General features: G+C 42.9%; 1 protein-coding gene across 2 annotated transcripts in view; it reads right to left on the bottom strand.

Annotated features, from left to right (window-relative positions):
* Positions 1 to 19,476, bottom strand: part of LOC113574197 (teneurin-1-like) — a 138,287-nt gene that overhangs the window by 80,859 nt on the left and 37,952 nt on the right. For both annotated transcript variants that reach the window (XM_027004950.2, XM_035532295.1), the window contains exons 4-5: positions 5,784 to 6,030; positions 2,217 to 2,455 (exon numbers count right to left, since the gene is read on the bottom strand). In XM_027004950.2, the coding sequence (XP_026860751.2) occupies positions 2,217 to 2,455; positions 5,784 to 6,030 (486 nt within the window). The remainder of the gene's footprint in view (positions 1 to 2,216; positions 2,456 to 5,783; positions 6,031 to 19,476) is intronic.

Here is a 19,476-nt window from a genome sequence, read left to right as displayed (position 1 = left end):
TGGTCTCAAACCCAGGTCAGCTGGGTGATGATGCAAACAGCCTACTGGGTGAGCAACCACATTGCAACACAGGCCCGTGTCCCGAACCGAGCGTGGCAAAAAAGGAGAACAAAGGATGCCAGAGGAAGAAATGGCAACCCCAATGCACTGGGGAAAACTCAAACGTCCCAAACAAAACCAGAAAATGGGGAGGAACCTGAATGGCTAAGGGAAGCCTCCGGAGAGAGACAGACTCGAGAGGGAAAACTGGAGAGAGGAGGGGACGTGTGAAAACACGGACACCCTTGCAGTACAGAAGTAAGGTGTAGCATCAGGAGGAAAACTGGAGAGGAGAGCGGACGTGTAAAAACACGGACACCCTCACAGTACAGAAGTGAGGTGTAGCACGAGAGCTCACAGACCTCAATACCTTAAGTTACCGGCTAGGAGTTTGACTCAGAACTTTGGCAAAGACCCAGCACTGAATGACTGGTTCACTGGGCTTATATAAAGTCTAGCCCAGCTGTTGGGTGCTAAGCCTGATTAGTGGTGTGGTTGACTTGAGGCCTCTCTCTGGTGGCCGGAAGGGGCCTCGGCCTGCTGCCAACCCTTACATTAACAACAGAAATCCATGAAAGCTTTTTGCCATACATTCAAAAGTAATGTATTAGAAAAAAAAGTCAACAAACCCTCACGAAACCCTATGAGAAAACATGATTTCCTAGGGATTCCCAGACACTGGGCAATGTCAAACAGCTTCCACTTGCTTTGTGATAAACCTTGTTTGGTGTCACCATCTTCTGTCATGGGCACTGGGCCCTTGTCGGAATGTCCCCAGAGCCATTTGGCAAATAAGAATCAAAGCAGCGATTATGCCAAGTTGTGACAAAGAAACGCTTTTCCCCCATATCCAGCCTCGACGTGAGGTATATAGCCCTGTTTGTGGTAAAACAAGTTTGATTGGCATGCCTGCACCATATATACCATATATGATTTATTTTAATGATTGTGGATATCAGATTCATTATTTAGTTTGTTCAGAAGATGCTGTGGCCCTTCTTCATTGTAGATTAACACATGGGAGCTACATGCTAGCACTGCTCCCACCCTCACAAGCCTTCGATTTGTCATCCATGAATTCCTCACTGGCTGTGGGGAAGATTTTCAGTAAGGGTGCTGCATGGGTTTGGGTGCATCATCCGAAGCTACAAGTCTACAAATAAACCACAGACTGGGATGTGGGTATGTATGGAGCAGGTGGAGAGAGGCATTGGGGGAAGGGGTTCTGAGGAATGAGACAGCATGTGAGGAGCAGATACACAGAGTGAGGCAGATGGGGCTGTGGCACGTAGACCTTGCTTTGCAGAGTTGCAGTGTCATTACTCTCCAACATCCACCTCTGAGAAGAATGCAAATGGTGTGCTGTAGGAAACAATTGTCTACACAAGCCACGGCACAGTGAGGGACGTTCCTGGTGTGGACGGCCACAGGTGACACACAGGCAGTATCGGGCTAATGCTCTGTGCTCACGCCGACCTCTCTGACATGCCGCATTGACATCTTCGTTAACCTCTCCAGTGGTCTGGGGGAGGGAGTGGATTCGAATAATGACCAGCGCATAATGCCTCTTGTTCTGGGAGTGTCAGGCTGCTAAATGGCTTTCACACTGCCGCCAGAGCACATCCAATCAAGCCACTCAAGCCAGATGCGTGGGGGGCAGACAGTTCCTGCAAATGACAGGTGCACACGAGCAGACTAACAACATATATTTCCTCATCGATAATCTATGCGGGTACTCAGGCTTGCTACCAAGAATGGTCTGGAATGGTCCTGTACATGGAGCTCAGATGCAATGTGCACTGCAGAATAAATGGTGCAAGTGGAAGTGGTGCTGTAGCCATGGCATCCGACAACAAAGAGGCAGGAGGATTTCATCCACCCCACCCCACCCCCCGGGAAGAGTACCAAAAACCAATTAACGACAAGTTCAAATTTCATACCTCTCACTAACTCCCCAGTCAGCTGCTGTCCTGCTTTAACAGAATATGATTGTTCTAGCCTGGGATTTTCATGTTTTGCCTGTGTTTCGTTAAATTCACCCTTAAACCACACTGTGCCAAAGAACCTGTAATGAAAAAAACAACAACAAAAGGAGAAAGAAAAGAAGACAGCTTGCAAAGCGAGAGAGGAGTGGGTTGAGTGGTTTAAGGAGGGAGAGGTGAGGAGCAGAGGCCTACCGATGACGTAGGTAAGCAGCAAGGCCAGCGTGACGGTGATGGCGGTGGCGCTCAGCGCTGTGCATTTCCAGTTGCAGCACTTGTGTGGCTTGTTGAAGGTGAACATGGGCCGGGAGAAGTTGCCGCGGGGGAGGGGTCGTGGCGGTGGAGAGTACACCGTGTTGGAGGTGAGTGGGTAGTTCTGGCTGGCTGCGCCCAGCAGGGCCGTAGATCCTGAGCCGGGCTTGAACAGGAAGTGCCTGTGGAGATGACAGAAGGGAGCTTTTTGTTTATGAAGCACAGCAGCAATAGAGGGCAGAGGGCAGGATTTTCAATTATATGGCTAAATGCCGCACGCATGGCAAATGTCAGCACCCGCCGCATGTTAGCCTAGTGGTGTAGCATGGAAATTCTGTCGCTGCTTATCCAGGCAGTGATGCTGATAACTGCACTGATTTAGCCAAGCTGTTTTATGGGCGCAGTGGGCCTCACCCTTAAAGGCATGCTATGATTTGTGTGTTGAGCACAATTAAATGTATGTCAAAATATACCAGTGCTTCATGCTGCCAGACTTCTTGCTAAAACAAAATGTGAGATATTTTTTTATGGGCAAAATTTAACATCCATAGATAAAATATGCCTCAGAGACCACGGGACAGAAAACAAACTGTAGCACGCTCCGCCAAACTGAAGCTCCTTCAGTGAGATTTTACACCTCTGATTTCATAATGTGAGCTTTAATGCTTAAAGAGATTGTCCTGAAAATCCTCCCTGTAAAAGCAGTGAGAAGAGTAATTGACACAAGTCAGCAGCTAGCTATCTCCGTATCGGCATGAAGAATGCAGAAAGGGCCTTAATTCACTCGGGAGGCAACGGCACAGGATCTAACAGCTGGGAAGCCTTCCAGATGGGAAGTTTGTGCACCTCGTGCAATATTAACACTGTTTTGTTGGCCCGTGAGAATAACCTCGGCATGTGCCGTTTATTTGGGAGGCTGTATGTGTGTGTTTGGCATTGGGGGAGGGGGGTATTCTCTTAAAGGAAAACATCTAGAGGTCAGCCAGCTGTGAAGAGTCCCCACCTTGGTGGGTGCGAAGTGCTCTGACACAAGGTTAGTCTTACACTACAGCAAAAGGGGGAGTGCTGAAGGGAACAAAACGTGAGTTTTCATACTTACTTTAGTCTCCATCAGGGAAACATCACAAAGGCAGCTCTACACAACTAAGGCTCTGCCATTTTAAGAAGAGGCCGTCAGTGAGAGGGCTTTTGATAATCATGTCCGTCTGTTGGCCACGACACCATTTGCATTTTTTTTTTTTTTATCCCTCCCCATTAACATCTTCTACTTCTTTAAATAGAATTTTCTATTTATAATTTTTCACATTTCCTTGATCTTCAAAGACAATATCCACAGGCTATAGCCAACAACCTGAAATCTCATATAGGAAACCATATTTCCCTGGAGAACTCCCCAAGAAAATGAGTGTTACTTCACTTCAGGAGGTCTGCCTTTTTGAAGGGCTATTCTTAACGCTCAGAAGCTGATGAAAAGTGGCGCAGACTTCAATTAAAACCCCTGCATGAGCTACAGTTGCAGGGCTCAGGTGTCCCAGTCGCCCAGTTGCATCTCTTCTTCACCTACTCACAAACAACATGCATTACTGCTCTACATACTACATTTCACTCCTAAAGACACTGGAATGCCACAGGTAAAAATCGGCCCTCCTTAAAAGTAATTTCAACAATTGATTTAGCTAGTACATTTATATAATGATATTTTTTAATTATTATTATTTTACTCTTGTCCCGACAAGGTCCAGATACATCATATTCAAAAGTTAAAACAATTGTTTAAGCAGAAATGTTGGACGTTGTGGCCAGTCCAGGCATCAGCCAAGAGAGTGGTGGCTAACATCTCTTGAATGAAGATACCTTATGGGAGAGGATAACTGAAGAAAGGAGGAAAATAAAGACCTTTGATCAGTCTCTGTAAAGCAGTTCAATGTCAAAGTGTCTTGGTAAGCACACAGACAATTTATTTCCAACAGGCTGGAAGCACTAATTAATCAGTCCAAAAGCCATGATAATGACAGAGAAGAAGTCAAAGCTCAGAAGCATTTGTTGAAAACAAGTTATAATAATTGGGAAGTACATTTTTTGTTTGTTTTTATTTTTTCTTCTCTCCCTGCACTATGTGGTCAATGAAGGTGAGGTGATTCAGACAATGAAGCAAAGAGGGAGAGAGGGTGTGAGAGAGAGTGAGTGAAAGAGAAAGAGAGGGCATGAAAGAGAGAGAGTACATCTAATTTCACCTCCAAACCTCCCTCAGCTCTTCAAGGGAATTGTTCGTCCTTACTGCTTATCTATTATCAGTTTTCCTACCATGCTTGTGTTTGTGTTATCTGGCTCACTCATTCACTGAACAAACAAAACATGTGGCCAGGACACTGAAAATAAAAACAGAATTAAGAACTGTTCAGATTTAAGTTGAAAATGGTCATTTGAAGAGCAGGGACACAAGACAGCAAGACTGTATGTTGAGCCAAAAGGTGAACAGAAACATTAATTCTAAAGAGGGACTATCCTGGGCAGGAGTGGTGACAAAATTAACTGTTGTTAACTGCAGTGGGAATACCAAGCACAATGTATAGCGGCACTGAGTTTGGTTAGATAAAAAGCTGCACAATTAGCCTTTACTTGTCAACCCTTTCAGATATTTATATTTAACCAATCATTAATTTAAATAGTCACTGCATCTATTCCTTCTTCTCACTCCTTTTCTCTCTCTCTCTCTCTCTCTCTCTCTCTCTCTCTCTCTCTCTCTCACACACACACACACACACACACACACACACACAGACCAAAGCAGAGGATCTAATTACAGATAGATTCATATCTTATTAAAACCTTTCTTCATGACTGGCTGGATGCCAATCTCATCCCAAGTCATTTAATGTATGAATTCAACTGTTACCAAGTCTTCATTAAAAATGCAAACAGAATATTTGTCTTGCTGTATCTTCTCAGAGACAAATTTCTACATGCTGCACACAAGAAAGAGAAAGAGAGAGCATCTCATTTTGTGCACTCTTTACTGACAGTGTGGCTGTTTAGAATATGGTTTAAAATGTTGTTTGCTGCAAAGGACATCTGGCAGTTGGTGAAGCTGACAAAGATAAAAATTGAAATGGAAGTTACAAATTTGACAAAGTCTTTCTTCAAGACCACAGATGTTCACACAAATAAAAGGAGTCCAGATGGGATGTACTAGATAAGTAATATTGCAGTCCTAATCTGGTTTCGCTACTGTTATTATCATGTGGGAGATATTACCTATCATAACCTTCAATTATTCTGCAAGCCACCCATAAGGATTGCTTTACAACAACAATCTGACTTATATGGGACATTAGGAATCAAATATTCAGGTCTCATAAAAAGAAATAGCCTACAGTGAAGGTACAACAAAACCAAACAAATGAATGGTTCAATAACAGAAAACTGCTTATTAAAGTGCAATGATTTAAAAGGAGAGATTTTATACAGTGACACTGAAAGTTAACAATGCTCTGGGCTCTCCAGACCAACCTTGTTTCCAGCGGGATGCTGCTGTTGAGCCCCCAGTTGTTGTGGAGCTGGGTGTGGTCTGCCTGCCCATCATCAGCGTCTGACACCTGGCTGGCCTGGCTGCGCAAGGGCATAGTGTTTCTCTGCAGGGTGACGTGGGCGTAGGGAGCGGGCCTGGCACAGGTGCAGGCATGCGGGGGTGGAGGAGGAGGGGGCAGTGGCCGGAAGGTGAATTGCCCACCTGGACTACTGCGAAGCTCTGCAGAGGCTGGCACACACACACACACACACACACACACACACGAGCAAAAAGTAATCAATTCCTATAAAGTTAAATCGAACAAAGAAAAGCAGAAACTGTAACACAGAATGAGTATTTTTTTCTTTTTACTGTTAAAACACTCTGCCCTGTTGAGCACACACTGATGATTTTTTGCTTCAATTACAGCAGATAATTTGGCAGCTGTAAGCCATGTGAGAAACTGACATAAAAGGTTTCATTTGTTAACAAAAAGCTAACAAAATTGTCTGATGAAATCAGATGAAAAACTCTAAAAAAATCACTAGCAAATGTCTATTGGTTTTAATTTGTTATCAACAATCATAACCTTTTTGGATCCATTATTCAGTCAGGAGTCATTTTTGAATGCTTTGAAGAAACTTACCCTGACTTCACTTCTCTGCCCAGGAGCTATCAAAGAAGTTTCACATATAACTACTACCATCAGATATGCTTACTTCTTCCATAAGCTGTGGGTTCACTTCTCCTGATTTGATTTCAGACACGCTACCACATATAAAAGCGATGTAAGACGATGTGTGCACGGTGAGGTAAAATGTGCAGAATGAAATAAAAAGTTCTCATGAAAAAAATATTTTGTGTGATAGCTTGCCCGAGGTGAACGCAGAGTCTTTGTGTGATGTTTATTGCATGATTCTGTGCATCGTCAAGATCTGCAGGAGTTGCAAACTGTGCCATTCAACACTGACATTACTGAAACGTGCAACGATGTCATGTGGAGACAACAAAATGTTTCAAATACACTAGTCTCCATTCCATGTTGAATAGAGAGGAGTGCTTCACATGAAAAGCAATGGCCATCCTCTCCATACAGCAATTGTAACACTTTGAGAATACAAACAAAAAATATAATCAAGAAGTGCATGTCTTTCAGCAAAAATGCAAAATAAGATAACATTTATGATCATGAGTTCCACTGAAGTTTTGCTTCAGACCATTATGGCCCTACTTGTTTTCAGACCACTTTTTACACTTGTGAAAGTATTATACAAATCCCCTGAAACATTCCTAAAATATAAACTATTAGAAGTATATGAATGATACAAACTGTATGGGCAACCATGGCCTAAAGGTTAAAGAATTGGGGTTGAGACTGAAAGACTGGAGGGTTGGCTCCCTGAACCAGCAATAGACTTGGTTGAAGTGCCCTTGAGCAAGGCCCCCCAACTAAGCCCCAATTACTCCCTGGGTGCTGCAGTACGTCGGTGCCCAATGCTGTGGGTATGTGTGTGTGCTCTCACTACCCCTAGTGTGTATTGTGCTAATTGGTGCTGTGCTAACTGGTGTGTGTGAGAATTCAGTTCAGATGGGTTAAATGCAGACAGAAAATTTCCTCAAGGGGATCAATAAAAGTACTTCTTCGTCTTTTAGAAAACCCTGATGTGGCCCTACACTACAATGCAAATCCTAATGCTATCTCTGCCACTAAGGTTTGAACCGCAACAGTGCTATGTGCCTTTTATGTTTGCACAGCGAAAAAAGGGACAGCAGGGTCCCTGTCCTCTGTCAGCAAATGAAGCTCCAGTTATTCAGACATCCACAAGGTTTCTCATTCTTTTCTGACAATACTAAGCAGATGCTTCAGAATATCAGCAAAGTATGTACCCTCCACCCCAATAGAAATGATACATTCATAGAGACCTATGTAGTAAATTGGGGGAGATATTGCAAATAAATACTAAGTTCACATAAATAAATAAATAAATAAATAAATAAATAAATAAATAAATAAGCAAACATTAGACCAGCTGATATGGAAAATCTGAAATTCCTGTGGAGATAAAAAGTAGTGTGTCACAAAGCTTTGTGTCTGAGAGAGAGAGAGAGGGAGTATGTATGTGTGTGTGTGTGTGTGTGTGTGTGTGTGTGTGTGTGTGTGTGTGTGGTGTGTGTGTGTGCGAGTGTGCGTGCGAGTGTGCAGGACGAAGAAGCCAGATGGTGCATTAGAGAGCTTAGCTGCAGTTGCTTTGGGACATGACAGCCAAAGTGGCGTAAACTTCCCCAATATGACTTCTTGCCTATACAATAATAATTACAGGCTGGATCAGACATACAGCAATAGTTTTGGTGCCATCTAAAAGCAGCTTGAGTGCTGCCACTACCTGTAGGACAATAGTTATGTAATACTGGAGTCATTACCTTATATTTCAACATTCTGTACAGTTTTTTGTCTTGTCAGTTTATATGACTGCCAGAATCTGATGTACAATAGTAGTAATTGATGTCTAGTTCCCATTCAAAGGATGGTAAGTTATAATGAAATATAATCACTGGGATTTCTGCAGTTTTGGTGCATAAGGCTTTATTTTTGACAATACAAGGAGATATAAATGCAAGATCTCTGAAAAGAATCATATATAACAATTCCTGTTTTTCTGACACTGACAAACGTTGGGTAATTCATTATATGACATGACTATATTATTTAACCATTATCAAGATTGCTTCTGTGAAATGAATGTGCATTGTAAAACATAAATCTGTGTTGGGAAAAATAAATCCTAGTTATCTTTGTATTGCATGCACAAGAGAATGTAGACTATAAGGATTGCCTGAATATAGGCTCTAGAATGTTGGATTAGCTCTGCCAGGTGTTTTTCACATGGTGCTGCAAATGACCAATCAGACAACTATAAAAACTCATCAAAAACACACATTTCATGCTCATTAAAGCATTGCCACCTCTCACTGGCTTGTGTGCGCCATGGTTTTCCACTACCCGAAATGTGTAATTGAACTTCAGAGACGCTAGCAAATGCTGGCTAATGAACTGACTAGATTAGTTTAGCTAACACTTAAAATTAGCATGGCTTAGAAAAATGCTCATCACCTTTCTAAGGGCAGATATTATCTTAATAAGGCCATGATAAATCAAAATTAATATTAGGCAACAGTTGTGACCATGAAATGAGATTGGCTCCTGTTGCTGTTGGACATTATGACATTTTCACAGGACCTCTATTAAGCTCTATCTCTCTCTTTCTCTCTCTTACTGAGAACAGCTCACCTAGATGTCCTTGAAGTACTTGTGTTGTATGTGGTTATATATTATTATCAGAACTTAGGGTTCTCTCATTATCTTCAAAGATATTGTGTATTTCTGGATGCAATGCTATACCATTAAAGACTTCAAGCCTTGAAAATATCTTCTTACATTCTTACCGCATGAAGATGCATACAAATATAACAGAAACAAAAGCAAAACTTCAAAAATTCTGAAAGCCATTATGGTACATGCTATATGGGAAACAAAGTAGCTCAAACTTTATCAGGATACAAAAAAAAAAAAAAAAAAAAAGGGTTACAAATTTTTATGTTTTAGAATCCCTGGGCTAGTATGTGTGACCTTGTTCGTGGTGATGAAATGAAACATAAATGCCATTACTCTTTTGGTTAAGGTATAGAGAATTCCCAGATAGAACTTTTCCTTTCTGAATATTTATAAATATTTATGAAAGGGCGCTACCTGATACCAAAAGGGGATGCCCCACAGGGAACAAGCTCAAGTATCCTAAATTAGCTCCCTTGAGAAATGGACTTTTAAAGAGTACAGTGTGTAACCCAATAAAGTACATTTCTCCACTAAGTTTAACTGCACATTTAGATTTTTTTTTTAATTCACACATTCTAGCATCCCCTGCTTCTGGACCTGATCAAATATGACAGATTGTATGTTCTACCATTAATCAACATGTCATATATCCAGCAGCTAGCCAGAGACCTCTAGGGATTTGCCCAGGGTCTGTGGCTGGTCCATCTTATGCAAATGGGGTTGTCATTAGTTTGAGAATGATGTGGTATGCAGTTTCAGGAAAGACTGATGACTAAAGGCTTTGATAGGAGCAATGCATAGTCCTTTGGATTACATGTGAAAGTGTCATCATTTTCACAACATTCTGGCTGAATAAAATCACTTCCCTGAGAGGCAGTGAATAATAGCAAATCCTCACAGGAATATGAGTGTGAAAGAAAGACAATTCCCCACCTCCACAAGCCTGGCTGCTCCAGAGCTGAGAGGATCCACATGCTATTCAAGGTATCAAACTGCTTTGGCAAATGGCTTATTATTCAATCATAGAGACTACCTGGATATAATTTAAGATATATTATCATCTACAAGCACCTGAAAGCTAGGGATAAGCTTTGAAGAATTTCTGGCCTCCAAGACTCTGGTTCCAGTACTAGGTTTATTGTTCAGTTAGATAGTTGGGCATCTGCATTTAACTGAAATTAGATTTGTTTCACATAAGACTAATTTTTTAAACCTGAGCATCAAAAGGTTGCATAATCTAAATTTGTTGTAGACTTACAACACAGATATTTTCTTTAACTAAAATAATCTGTGCCAGATTCATATATGTATTTGCATGTTTGTTGAAATATCCAGCTGAAAATAACAAGGCTGTAAAAGATCTGTTAATATTGATGGTGGCAGCTAAATAACTGAAAACTGATTAAAGCTAATTTATAATTGTTAATGATGATAATTATGGGTGTTGATGGCTATATTGCAAATGACTCATGATGATGTTGATGGTGATTGTGATGATGATGATGATGATGATGATGATACCAGTGATGATGATGCTAATAATGATAAACACAGCCATGACACAATGACGGGGTATGTGGATGCTGTCGACCTGATAATGATGAGAAGATCACAGCATGATTACACTGAGATCAGCCTGCAAATTTGCATCTTTGAAATCCCATGACAAGCTACTCTTCAAATCATCAGAGCGTCAGTCCAATTTGCTCAACTTGAGTCTTTTGATATATTACAGTTAGAATCAATCAGAACTTTGCAAACCAGGATAACAATGTGCACCTTAAAAAAGCACCATTAGGGTTTTTTCATGCTATGCTTCTGACAGCTTCTGACTGGAAGCCCTTGAGTGTCAAGAGCTGAGTTTCTTTTCCCTTGGGAGAGAGTCCAGGTTTTCTCTCTGCCAGTTGTGACAAGCGCAGCAGAATTGCCAAGGTCCTCCGGCTCTCGTCGTTCGGCTCTTCGGCGGGGCGTCCATGTCACACTCTCCAGGCTAGTGTCATTGCCACCTGCTCCAGGGGTTACTGTCTTGACATGGCCAGCAGAACACGGACTTGGTGACAGAGCTGTCTGGAGAGCACCATATGAGGCCAGCAGCGGAGCTCATAATGAGCTGCTGGTTTGAATATGCATTAGCCGTAATGCTCCTCAACTGATCTAGTAGCTTCCGCATGGAGAAAAAAAAAGCCTGAACTCAGCAAACAAGAGCAGAGTGACAAGACACCATAGGGCTAGTGGAAGAGAGTATAAAGAGAGAAAATAAACCAAGAAGCAGCAAATCCAATGGTGCATTGGATTTGTGACTATGTGTATTAGCAAAGCACAAAGACACAGAGGCGCAATCTCCCAGTAATTATATTTTTGCGCTTTAAGGGGTTGGGCGAATGGATTGAAATGTATGGAAATTTATTCGCCGGCCCCGCCAGTGCTTGCTCGAGTCAACAGCATTAACTGTGAGTGCTTTCACAGTGCAAGATTGGGGCACAAACAGGCTTTACGCGCACCAGGCCTGGAGGCATGAGAGAGAGAATTCAGAGTGGAGGCGTTGGGGTGGGGGGGGTCACACTCACCCAGTTCTCTATGTCCCAGAACACTGTTTTGAGACTGTTCCACGTATTGGGCGAATTACCTATGAGACACCAACATGTTTCTATATCTGTCTACTATGTCTTTAAAAAAATGTAAAGAAAGAAACGCAACAATGTGAAGTTGAATGGTAGTGTTCGCATGCTCCCCACTACAGTGAAGAAGAGATATAATTGAAGCTTCATTACTGGGAACCTCTTAAACTAGACTGGCCCATAATGAGTTTAATTAGCTCATACATCAGGGGGGCAAGATGGCTATTGACAGATGAGGCAACCTAATGTGGCCCATTATTCATATAATCTTAGAAAATGTCATATAAGTCTTGCCAAACGACAATAGGAATATGTGAGCTCTATATTGAGGGAATGGACACATTGCACATGATTTTATGTGGAGCACTACAGAAGCATCAATATCAGCCATTAATCATATATGGCAACTATATGGCAACGGGCCATTAATTGCACCAATATTGAGGTGTATGCTGTATGATGTAAAAGTTCTTATTTCTTATATTTTTGTATATCTTATAGTTTTGCTCTTTGAATAAAACACCAGGATTCTCACAACAGTGCTAAATACTCAAGCACTCTCTGCTCCTCGTGTAACCTGCATGCTGCTGTCATGTACAGCTCAAAAGCACCCAGTTGACGCTCTGAAATGGTTTCGTGGCCAAACTGCGTAGTTAAGGCACAAATTATGGCTGTTGTCTGTGACCCATTGAAAGAGAAAAGAAGGAAAAAACAGAGGAGAAAGAGACATAAGCTGCCGTCTGGCATCCTGTCCGAAACTGTCTGAGGCTGGCCAGGGCACCCTGGCACGAGGGAAGCTGCGGTCAATGGAGCGGGCCCCTCCGGAGAGCCAGGAGCAGCACACACACACGGGGGAGCCGCCACAGGCCAGGTCAGGCCCCCGGCAGCTACACAGGAACCGTTCTGCTAGGCTGATCACACCTATCAAAACAAACATGCAACAACAGGCGTGCGGCGTCAGCCTGCTGAAGCCGGCCTTCTGGAGTCAAGGCAACACATGCCCACTTGTGTTCCACAGAGGAACAGCACAAACCCAGGAGGTGCTGCAAAGTTTGACTCACAGGTCAAAGCTGGTTGCAGTGGCAGGGATGTGCTGGCAAAACGTATACTGCCTATCCGAGTTCATTAAAAAATAACGATTAATGCTGGCCTATTTAAAGAACATAGTGACACAGTACACAGCAAAAAACCCCAGTGTTGAATTAATAACTCCAGTGTTTATGTGTCCAGATGGAAAAAAATGGACACTATAACAGTGTTAACACTGGGGATTTTGCTGTGTACAACATATTAATGGTGAACACTGTTTGGGGTAATGTAAAATCATTTAATATATAAGTACATGGAAAAATTAGAACTCTGACCTATGTTATGCCATGCTGTGCTAGTATGAAGATGCAAATTATTAGTGCCTGGGTGAGAAAAAAATACTTTCATATGAAGCAAAATAATAAATAGAGATATCTGGTGTACAAACATTGTCTGAAGAGTCTTAAGGATGTTTTAAAAGAGCATATAGTTACCTGGTCTGCATTGTCACATGGTGTACATTAACAAGATTTGATCAAGCATGGCTGGAATATGAAAAGATGCCATTGCAAAACAATGCTCAATCATGTTTAATCCCTATTCAGCTTTTGATGAACCCCAGGCATTGGAGGAGGTAATGCAGCCCCATCATTTCCTGTCCCTGAGTCCTGTCACTCAGTCCGGCACGGAAGAGTGAAATTTTGAGCCGAGCCTACATGGAAGTGGCGATTTAGCCCTTTGCCAGGCTAATCAAATGACATCTCTTGCTGCTAGGTCCCCCAGTGGCCAGTGTAATAGGAAGCCAACCATTAGAGCCCACGTTGGCCATGGCTCTTGCGCCATCCATATGGAGCACTTATCAGCTCCCACGTGTGGTCATTGCTGAAGCGATAAGCATCCATCCGGAAGAGTGACAGGCTATTCGAGAGCAGTCCCCCGCACGTCTCCCCCGGCACTAGACGGAGCCTCCGTCTTTATGACAACCTGAGGCTGGAAGGAGAAGGCCCCATGATACATGCACACGATCCAGCATGCCACACCACATAGTCACGTGCGCTGATAGCAATGGTTGTCACGTGCAACAAAAACACTCCTTGCGATAGCATCTGCCCTGTAACGGTGATGATCATGGAGCGTTTTAGACAATCAGGCCTTTAAACCATATTCTTCATTATGTGTCAGTCTGATTCGCCTCTGTGCATGCGTAGAAAGTCCCATGGCTTCAGTGCACCCATGATGTATTGCTGGCATGTGGTGGTGTGAGGGAGAGATGGTGCCCTGCATTATTGCAGTTTGTTACTGTAAGTGATTTTGCTGGTGCAAACGCCTCAGCGTTTGGTTTCCCTAATAGGCTGCCCTCAAAACCCTAGATCACATGCATTATTCAGTGAGCAATTGCCACAGGTTCATCAGCGATCATTTTACGAGCATGTCGGCAGCTGCCACAGCATGGGGATGCTCCCGCCAACGAGCCCTCTTATCCTGTGAGAGAACAGAAATGTCAAGCACGCCACTGGACACCAGCCCTCCTGAGAATTGCCGGAAGCAATCTGACTCATGGTTGAGAAGCAGGCGTGTGGACAGTGCAGTGAGTCGCACTCAACGCGTGAGCGTTGGCTGGCTGTCTTGGAGTGAGCATGTTTTCTCACCTCCTCACGTGAAAACAACAATCCTTCTGCAGTACCATGGCTGGAGATGAAATCATCTGGGGAAGTGTCCTGGGCCCAGGTAAAACCCCTCTAAAGAGCTCGATGTGTCTGTTGTGACTTTGGCACAGCAGACCTTACAAAAGGGACCCCTGTTTGATCCCTCACAGATGTTGCAAGGACACCACTTCTCTCGATGATTAAAACAAGCTACTGTCCCAGGGAGTGGGTAAAAACAGAGCCTCATTTTGTCTAAAATAAATTCCTTATACATTGCAGGTCAGACAACATGCTATGTAAAACTATACAAAGTCCCCAAGTGCACTGGTGTGTGAGGAAACCCCTTCAAACTCTTGTACTTGTATCATCACACAATGGCACTCTTGAAGTGCAGTCTGTGGGACACAAGCCTTTTGTTGGTGCATAGGGAATACAAACATTTATTCATGATGTGAATGCAGAGAACAGGTAAAACTCAAATACCGATTCGAGCAATGCACCGGCTGGGGAGACGGTTGGGGGCGGGGGAGGGAAGGAGGTGCACGACAAGCAACGTGACTCTAAGATCCTGGGTCGCTTTGTTGCTCTGGATTGATGGAACAGAATCAGTGCGTGGGCTGAGATATCAAAGATCAAATGGTTATGAGCCCCTGCATGCAGGCAGACGGGTGAGGAAACGCGACAGCACGACTCGGCCTCCAGAGACAATTTCAAATGTTTACTTCCTCATTATGCAAATGAAGGTTAACTTAATGGGGGAGACCAAGGAACCGGGAAAATTTACTGTCAGCGTGTGTTAGCATTGGAGGGGTGATTTAATGGAACTGCCAAAGGTCTGTGGAAAAGGATGACAAATGCTGATGAGAGTTAAGGGAAAGATAAACAGAGTCTCCACCATCGTTGAGACCTGACAGCATGATACAGGGAAATGGAAAGTGAAGCAAGCTTTACTGAAATATGTCAGAGAGCTTGAGGTGCAAAAGAAAGCCCCAGTGAAACTGCCAGAGAAAGAAAACATTAGGTTCATTCTGTAACTCAAATACCAGCATTTCTGTTCAAACTGAACAAGAAGTGGAACACTCCATTGCTAATTGCGTCAGGTATATAATGTGCACTGGCACTTTTGTTTGTATGTTTTTGTATGTTATTTTCCATAATACTACACGTTTTTGTCAGAATACAAGTAACAATTAGATGAATATAATAGAAATAATGATCTATGTTTGTAATCTGTTGATAACAATCAATACATGATACACGATATCATATTTGAAACATTATAGTGTTTCTACAAGTGTAAGGAGTGCCTAGAGAAAACTCTACCACATTAGCCTTTTAAAATGCAGTGAGGTCATTCAAATGACCTGTCTCTTAATCCCTTGCTCAGCATAATATGTGGCTCTTAAGGAGGGAGATTTTCATGTGCCTTCTTTGCAAAAATCGTTAGTTTCATTGTACATTCCCAGCATGCCCTTGCCTGAAGATGAGGTAGTGAAGGGGGGGGGGGGGGGGTAGGCTGTTGGAAGAAAAGCCCTGATTAACATCAAAGCATCTGATTGCAGTACTTAACAATCAGTCTGCACTTGCCATGGTGAAGATGCCATTTCAAACAAGAGGATCAGGACAGAATCTATTTGGCTATTGCTAGCAGAGATTGACCTAGTGTCTCTTCAAAGCTCCCCATGTGCCCAGTTGACCATGGCCTTCCTTTTGATGTCTTGTAATGAATCAATATTCCAGTTAACTCATGCCTCAAAAGTGTGGCAGGTTTTGTTTTTTTCATATACACATTGGCTAAAATCAAGGAGCTTGGCGTGGTGTAATTATTCCAAAAAGTCAAAAACAGTGGTCATGCCATTTGGAGCTGTTTTGGAATACAGATGTATGATAGGGGAAAGGGAAAACGGTCTGGCAGGAAGATGTGTTTCAGGTTTTGTGCAACATCGACCAGCCATGAAGGAGCTGGGGCAGAACAAGCTCAGTATGATGGAGATGAGCTGGGGATGCTGGAGACGACTTCTGTTCCGTATCGACAGACACATCAGTATGCACCATCTCCCAACCGTCTAAAGCATCTCACTCTGGGTGAAAAAGTTATATGGCTCCAAATCCAGGAAGCATGGGACCCCATCCATCCACCACCCCTTCAGATTCACAGGATGTTAAGGAAGCATTTATTTCAGGAGGGACACCATTAACAGTGTTAAAGATTCAGCACACAAGGACAGCAAGAGCCATATTGGGAAAACCTGGGCTGGCTGTTCTCATCCTGTGCTCATCTTGCACTCATCCTGTACTCATTCCATGCTCTTGCAAATACGCAAAGAGCTGCCAAGGACCTTGTGGGTGTGGCTTGAACGCGAGCCTGGCCGAGCCTGCCAAGTTGAACGTGTTCCCTCCTGAAATGTGAAGCCTGCACTTTACTGACGTCTTTCTAATAAATTCATTTATCAGAGGTTGAGAAATTTATTGAGAAATGAAGATGATGACATGGAGGGAATGGAACTGTAACCAGGCTTTAGCATGCTGGCATCGCTTAGAGAAGCCAGCTGGAGTATCCATGTAATTTCAAGTGATCCACATTTACATGGTTGAATGTGATGGTAGTCAAAGGCTAATTCTATCAGGCAAGGACTGCAAAATTATAACTAGGCAACAAAGCTGAATAAACAAAGACTGGGTACAATGTGTGTTATGTTATGCTCCTGGCTACATTAATTTGCTTTCTAAAGAGTGATTATGCTTTCCAAATGATAGCATTGCTACCATATTTTATATTAGGAGCTTAGTGATGCCATTGCTATTGGAAAAGAAATCTGAGAGAGGGATATTGGTCAGCAAATACCTATTTCACATACAGTAATTCCACCTTCCACCTTCAAAATGTAAAATAATGTAGTTCTGCCCAATTTCTACATAGAAAATCAAAGCAGAAATATCAAGGCAATTCAACACCATAAGATGTAATACAAGGTAAAAACATTTAATCACTGATATTACAAGTACTCTTTCCTATTTGTTCACAAATCTGCCTGGGTCATTTATAAAGTATGTAGACGCAATGTAAACCTGAGACAACTGTGGCTTCCATTAGTGGAAGGCTTCTCTGGGATCATGGTTGAGATCTCCCATGATAATGGCTCAAGAGACATAAATACAAACAATAAAGATGATGATTAATCTACCTCTATGCTGAAGGCAAAATGCTAAGGGAAATGCTAAGGAACACATGGTTAACATGTGCACAAATTCATTAACAAGTCCAATCAAGATTGGTCACAAGAAGTGTAATGGCTTCTGGTTGAATGTACAGGGAAAGGCGATAAACATCAGACTATGCTGGAATCCAGGAATGGCACGGTGCCTCAAGTAAGATGAAAGTTTGTGATCAGACATCGGACTGCCAGCTAGAACTTCAGTATCAGAGCAGAAATCCAATCCTGCTATCTCTCAGAAGCACTACCAACTACACCTCCCCAACCCTCCCCAACCTTCTCCCATTCTGCTGCCAGGCAATGATGTCATCTTTTGTACACCACCTGTAAATTACTATTATCAGTGTTTATTAAAAACAGTTTCCTTGTCAGCAATAAATTGTCTTTTTTTTTTTTTTACTCCGGGCTCCTGCTTCAACCACGCTGCCTGCACATTAGTGCTAGATTCCTCTTTCCATATCATAACGCATGCTATTTAGATGGAGAACTTTTCGATCATATAACAGCTGTCTATTATATTGCTCGCTTCATCTCCCGTTACCTTATTGTCAGTGACTTTTCAGTTAACTGCAATATTGACACTGCAGCAACATAAATCCTTTGACAATGTACCAGTAACCTTAGCCGTCTGAAGAATTGCTTTTTATGTTATTTATTTATTTATTTATTTAGGTCATTATTATTATTATTTTCATGCAATGGCTTCTGAGGTTTCCTGCTACTGGGAGCCAGTGCTCTCCTTGAGATTGATAAATATTACATGATCTGTTTTCCGGGCAATATCTGTAGCGACGAGACTTATATTGCTGCTGAGAGGCTTGCTTTTCCGCTTGTGTACATGTTGACGTCTGCTGAAGCGATGCAGTGTTCCCTTGCACCCCCCCAACCTCTTGCCACACACTCTGAGACGAGCCAAGATAGCTGATGTTCCGTCCCCCCACCCACCCACCCACCCCCCCACCCCCACCCGCACCCCTTCAGCCTGGCATCGTCGCAATTCATCCACTTGGTTCTTTGAGCTTTCAGTATGCGGCAGGAATCGCGAGAGATTGTCCTAATTGGAGTTTATCTGTCTTAGAGAGAGCAGCTGCTTTAGACCTCGTGCACCCGGCAATTGGACTGCAGCATCTGTTTGGCGGGCACTCCATTTTAACTTGATTGGCATACATTCGGAGTGGCCTGTATAATAAGCACGTGGGCGCCGTGTGCAAATTTTTAATGCGCGCAGCTGTGGCAGTATTACGCAAACCATCCATTATGTATATAGCACGTTTGGAAACATATGTCTGTAGCAGTGACATTGCCACCCTTACACAGAACGCAAATCCTCACTGGTTTGTTTGTGAGGCCTTCACTGCAGAGCGCTCAAGAGCTGCCGTCTCGCATCTGAACAAACGCATGAGCAGAGCACTCACAGATGCGTAACACCAGCATTCGGGATATATATGTCTCTCGTGAGAGACTCTGAGGCACTGTAAATGGATCTCAGTGAAATTTACAGTAGCTGGCTGGCTGCTACTTGCTTGCAAAGTCTCTACACAAGGGCTGGCGCTTGCTGTCAGGACTCTCAGAAACATTGATTTCAGCACAAGTATGACCATGCAACATGGCACAGGAAAATGTGCTTTGTGCTGTTTTACAAGTTTAGTATGTTTAGAATGACTTGGTCAAAGATCACTCTGCATTGTTCCAAGAGAATTTGTTTACTCATGCTAGGTTACGTGACTGCCAGTCAACAAATTTGATGAACGGCAGTCTTTGTTCAGCATGAAGACATTGGCTTTCTAGAGGGCTCATTTGCATCATTAGGCTCCAAGCTATATCAGATTTCAGAGATTAACTTGGTGGCAGTG

The sequence above is a fragment of the Electrophorus electricus genome, chromosome 12 (assembly GCF_013358815.1).
Source record: "Electrophorus electricus isolate fEleEle1 chromosome 12, fEleEle1.pri, whole genome shotgun sequence".
Classification (NCBI taxonomy): Eukaryota; Metazoa; Chordata; class Actinopteri; order Gymnotiformes; family Gymnotidae; genus Electrophorus; species Electrophorus electricus.
Note: the sequence above shows the minus strand (reverse complement) of the source record. Positions and strands in the feature narration are given on the sequence as shown.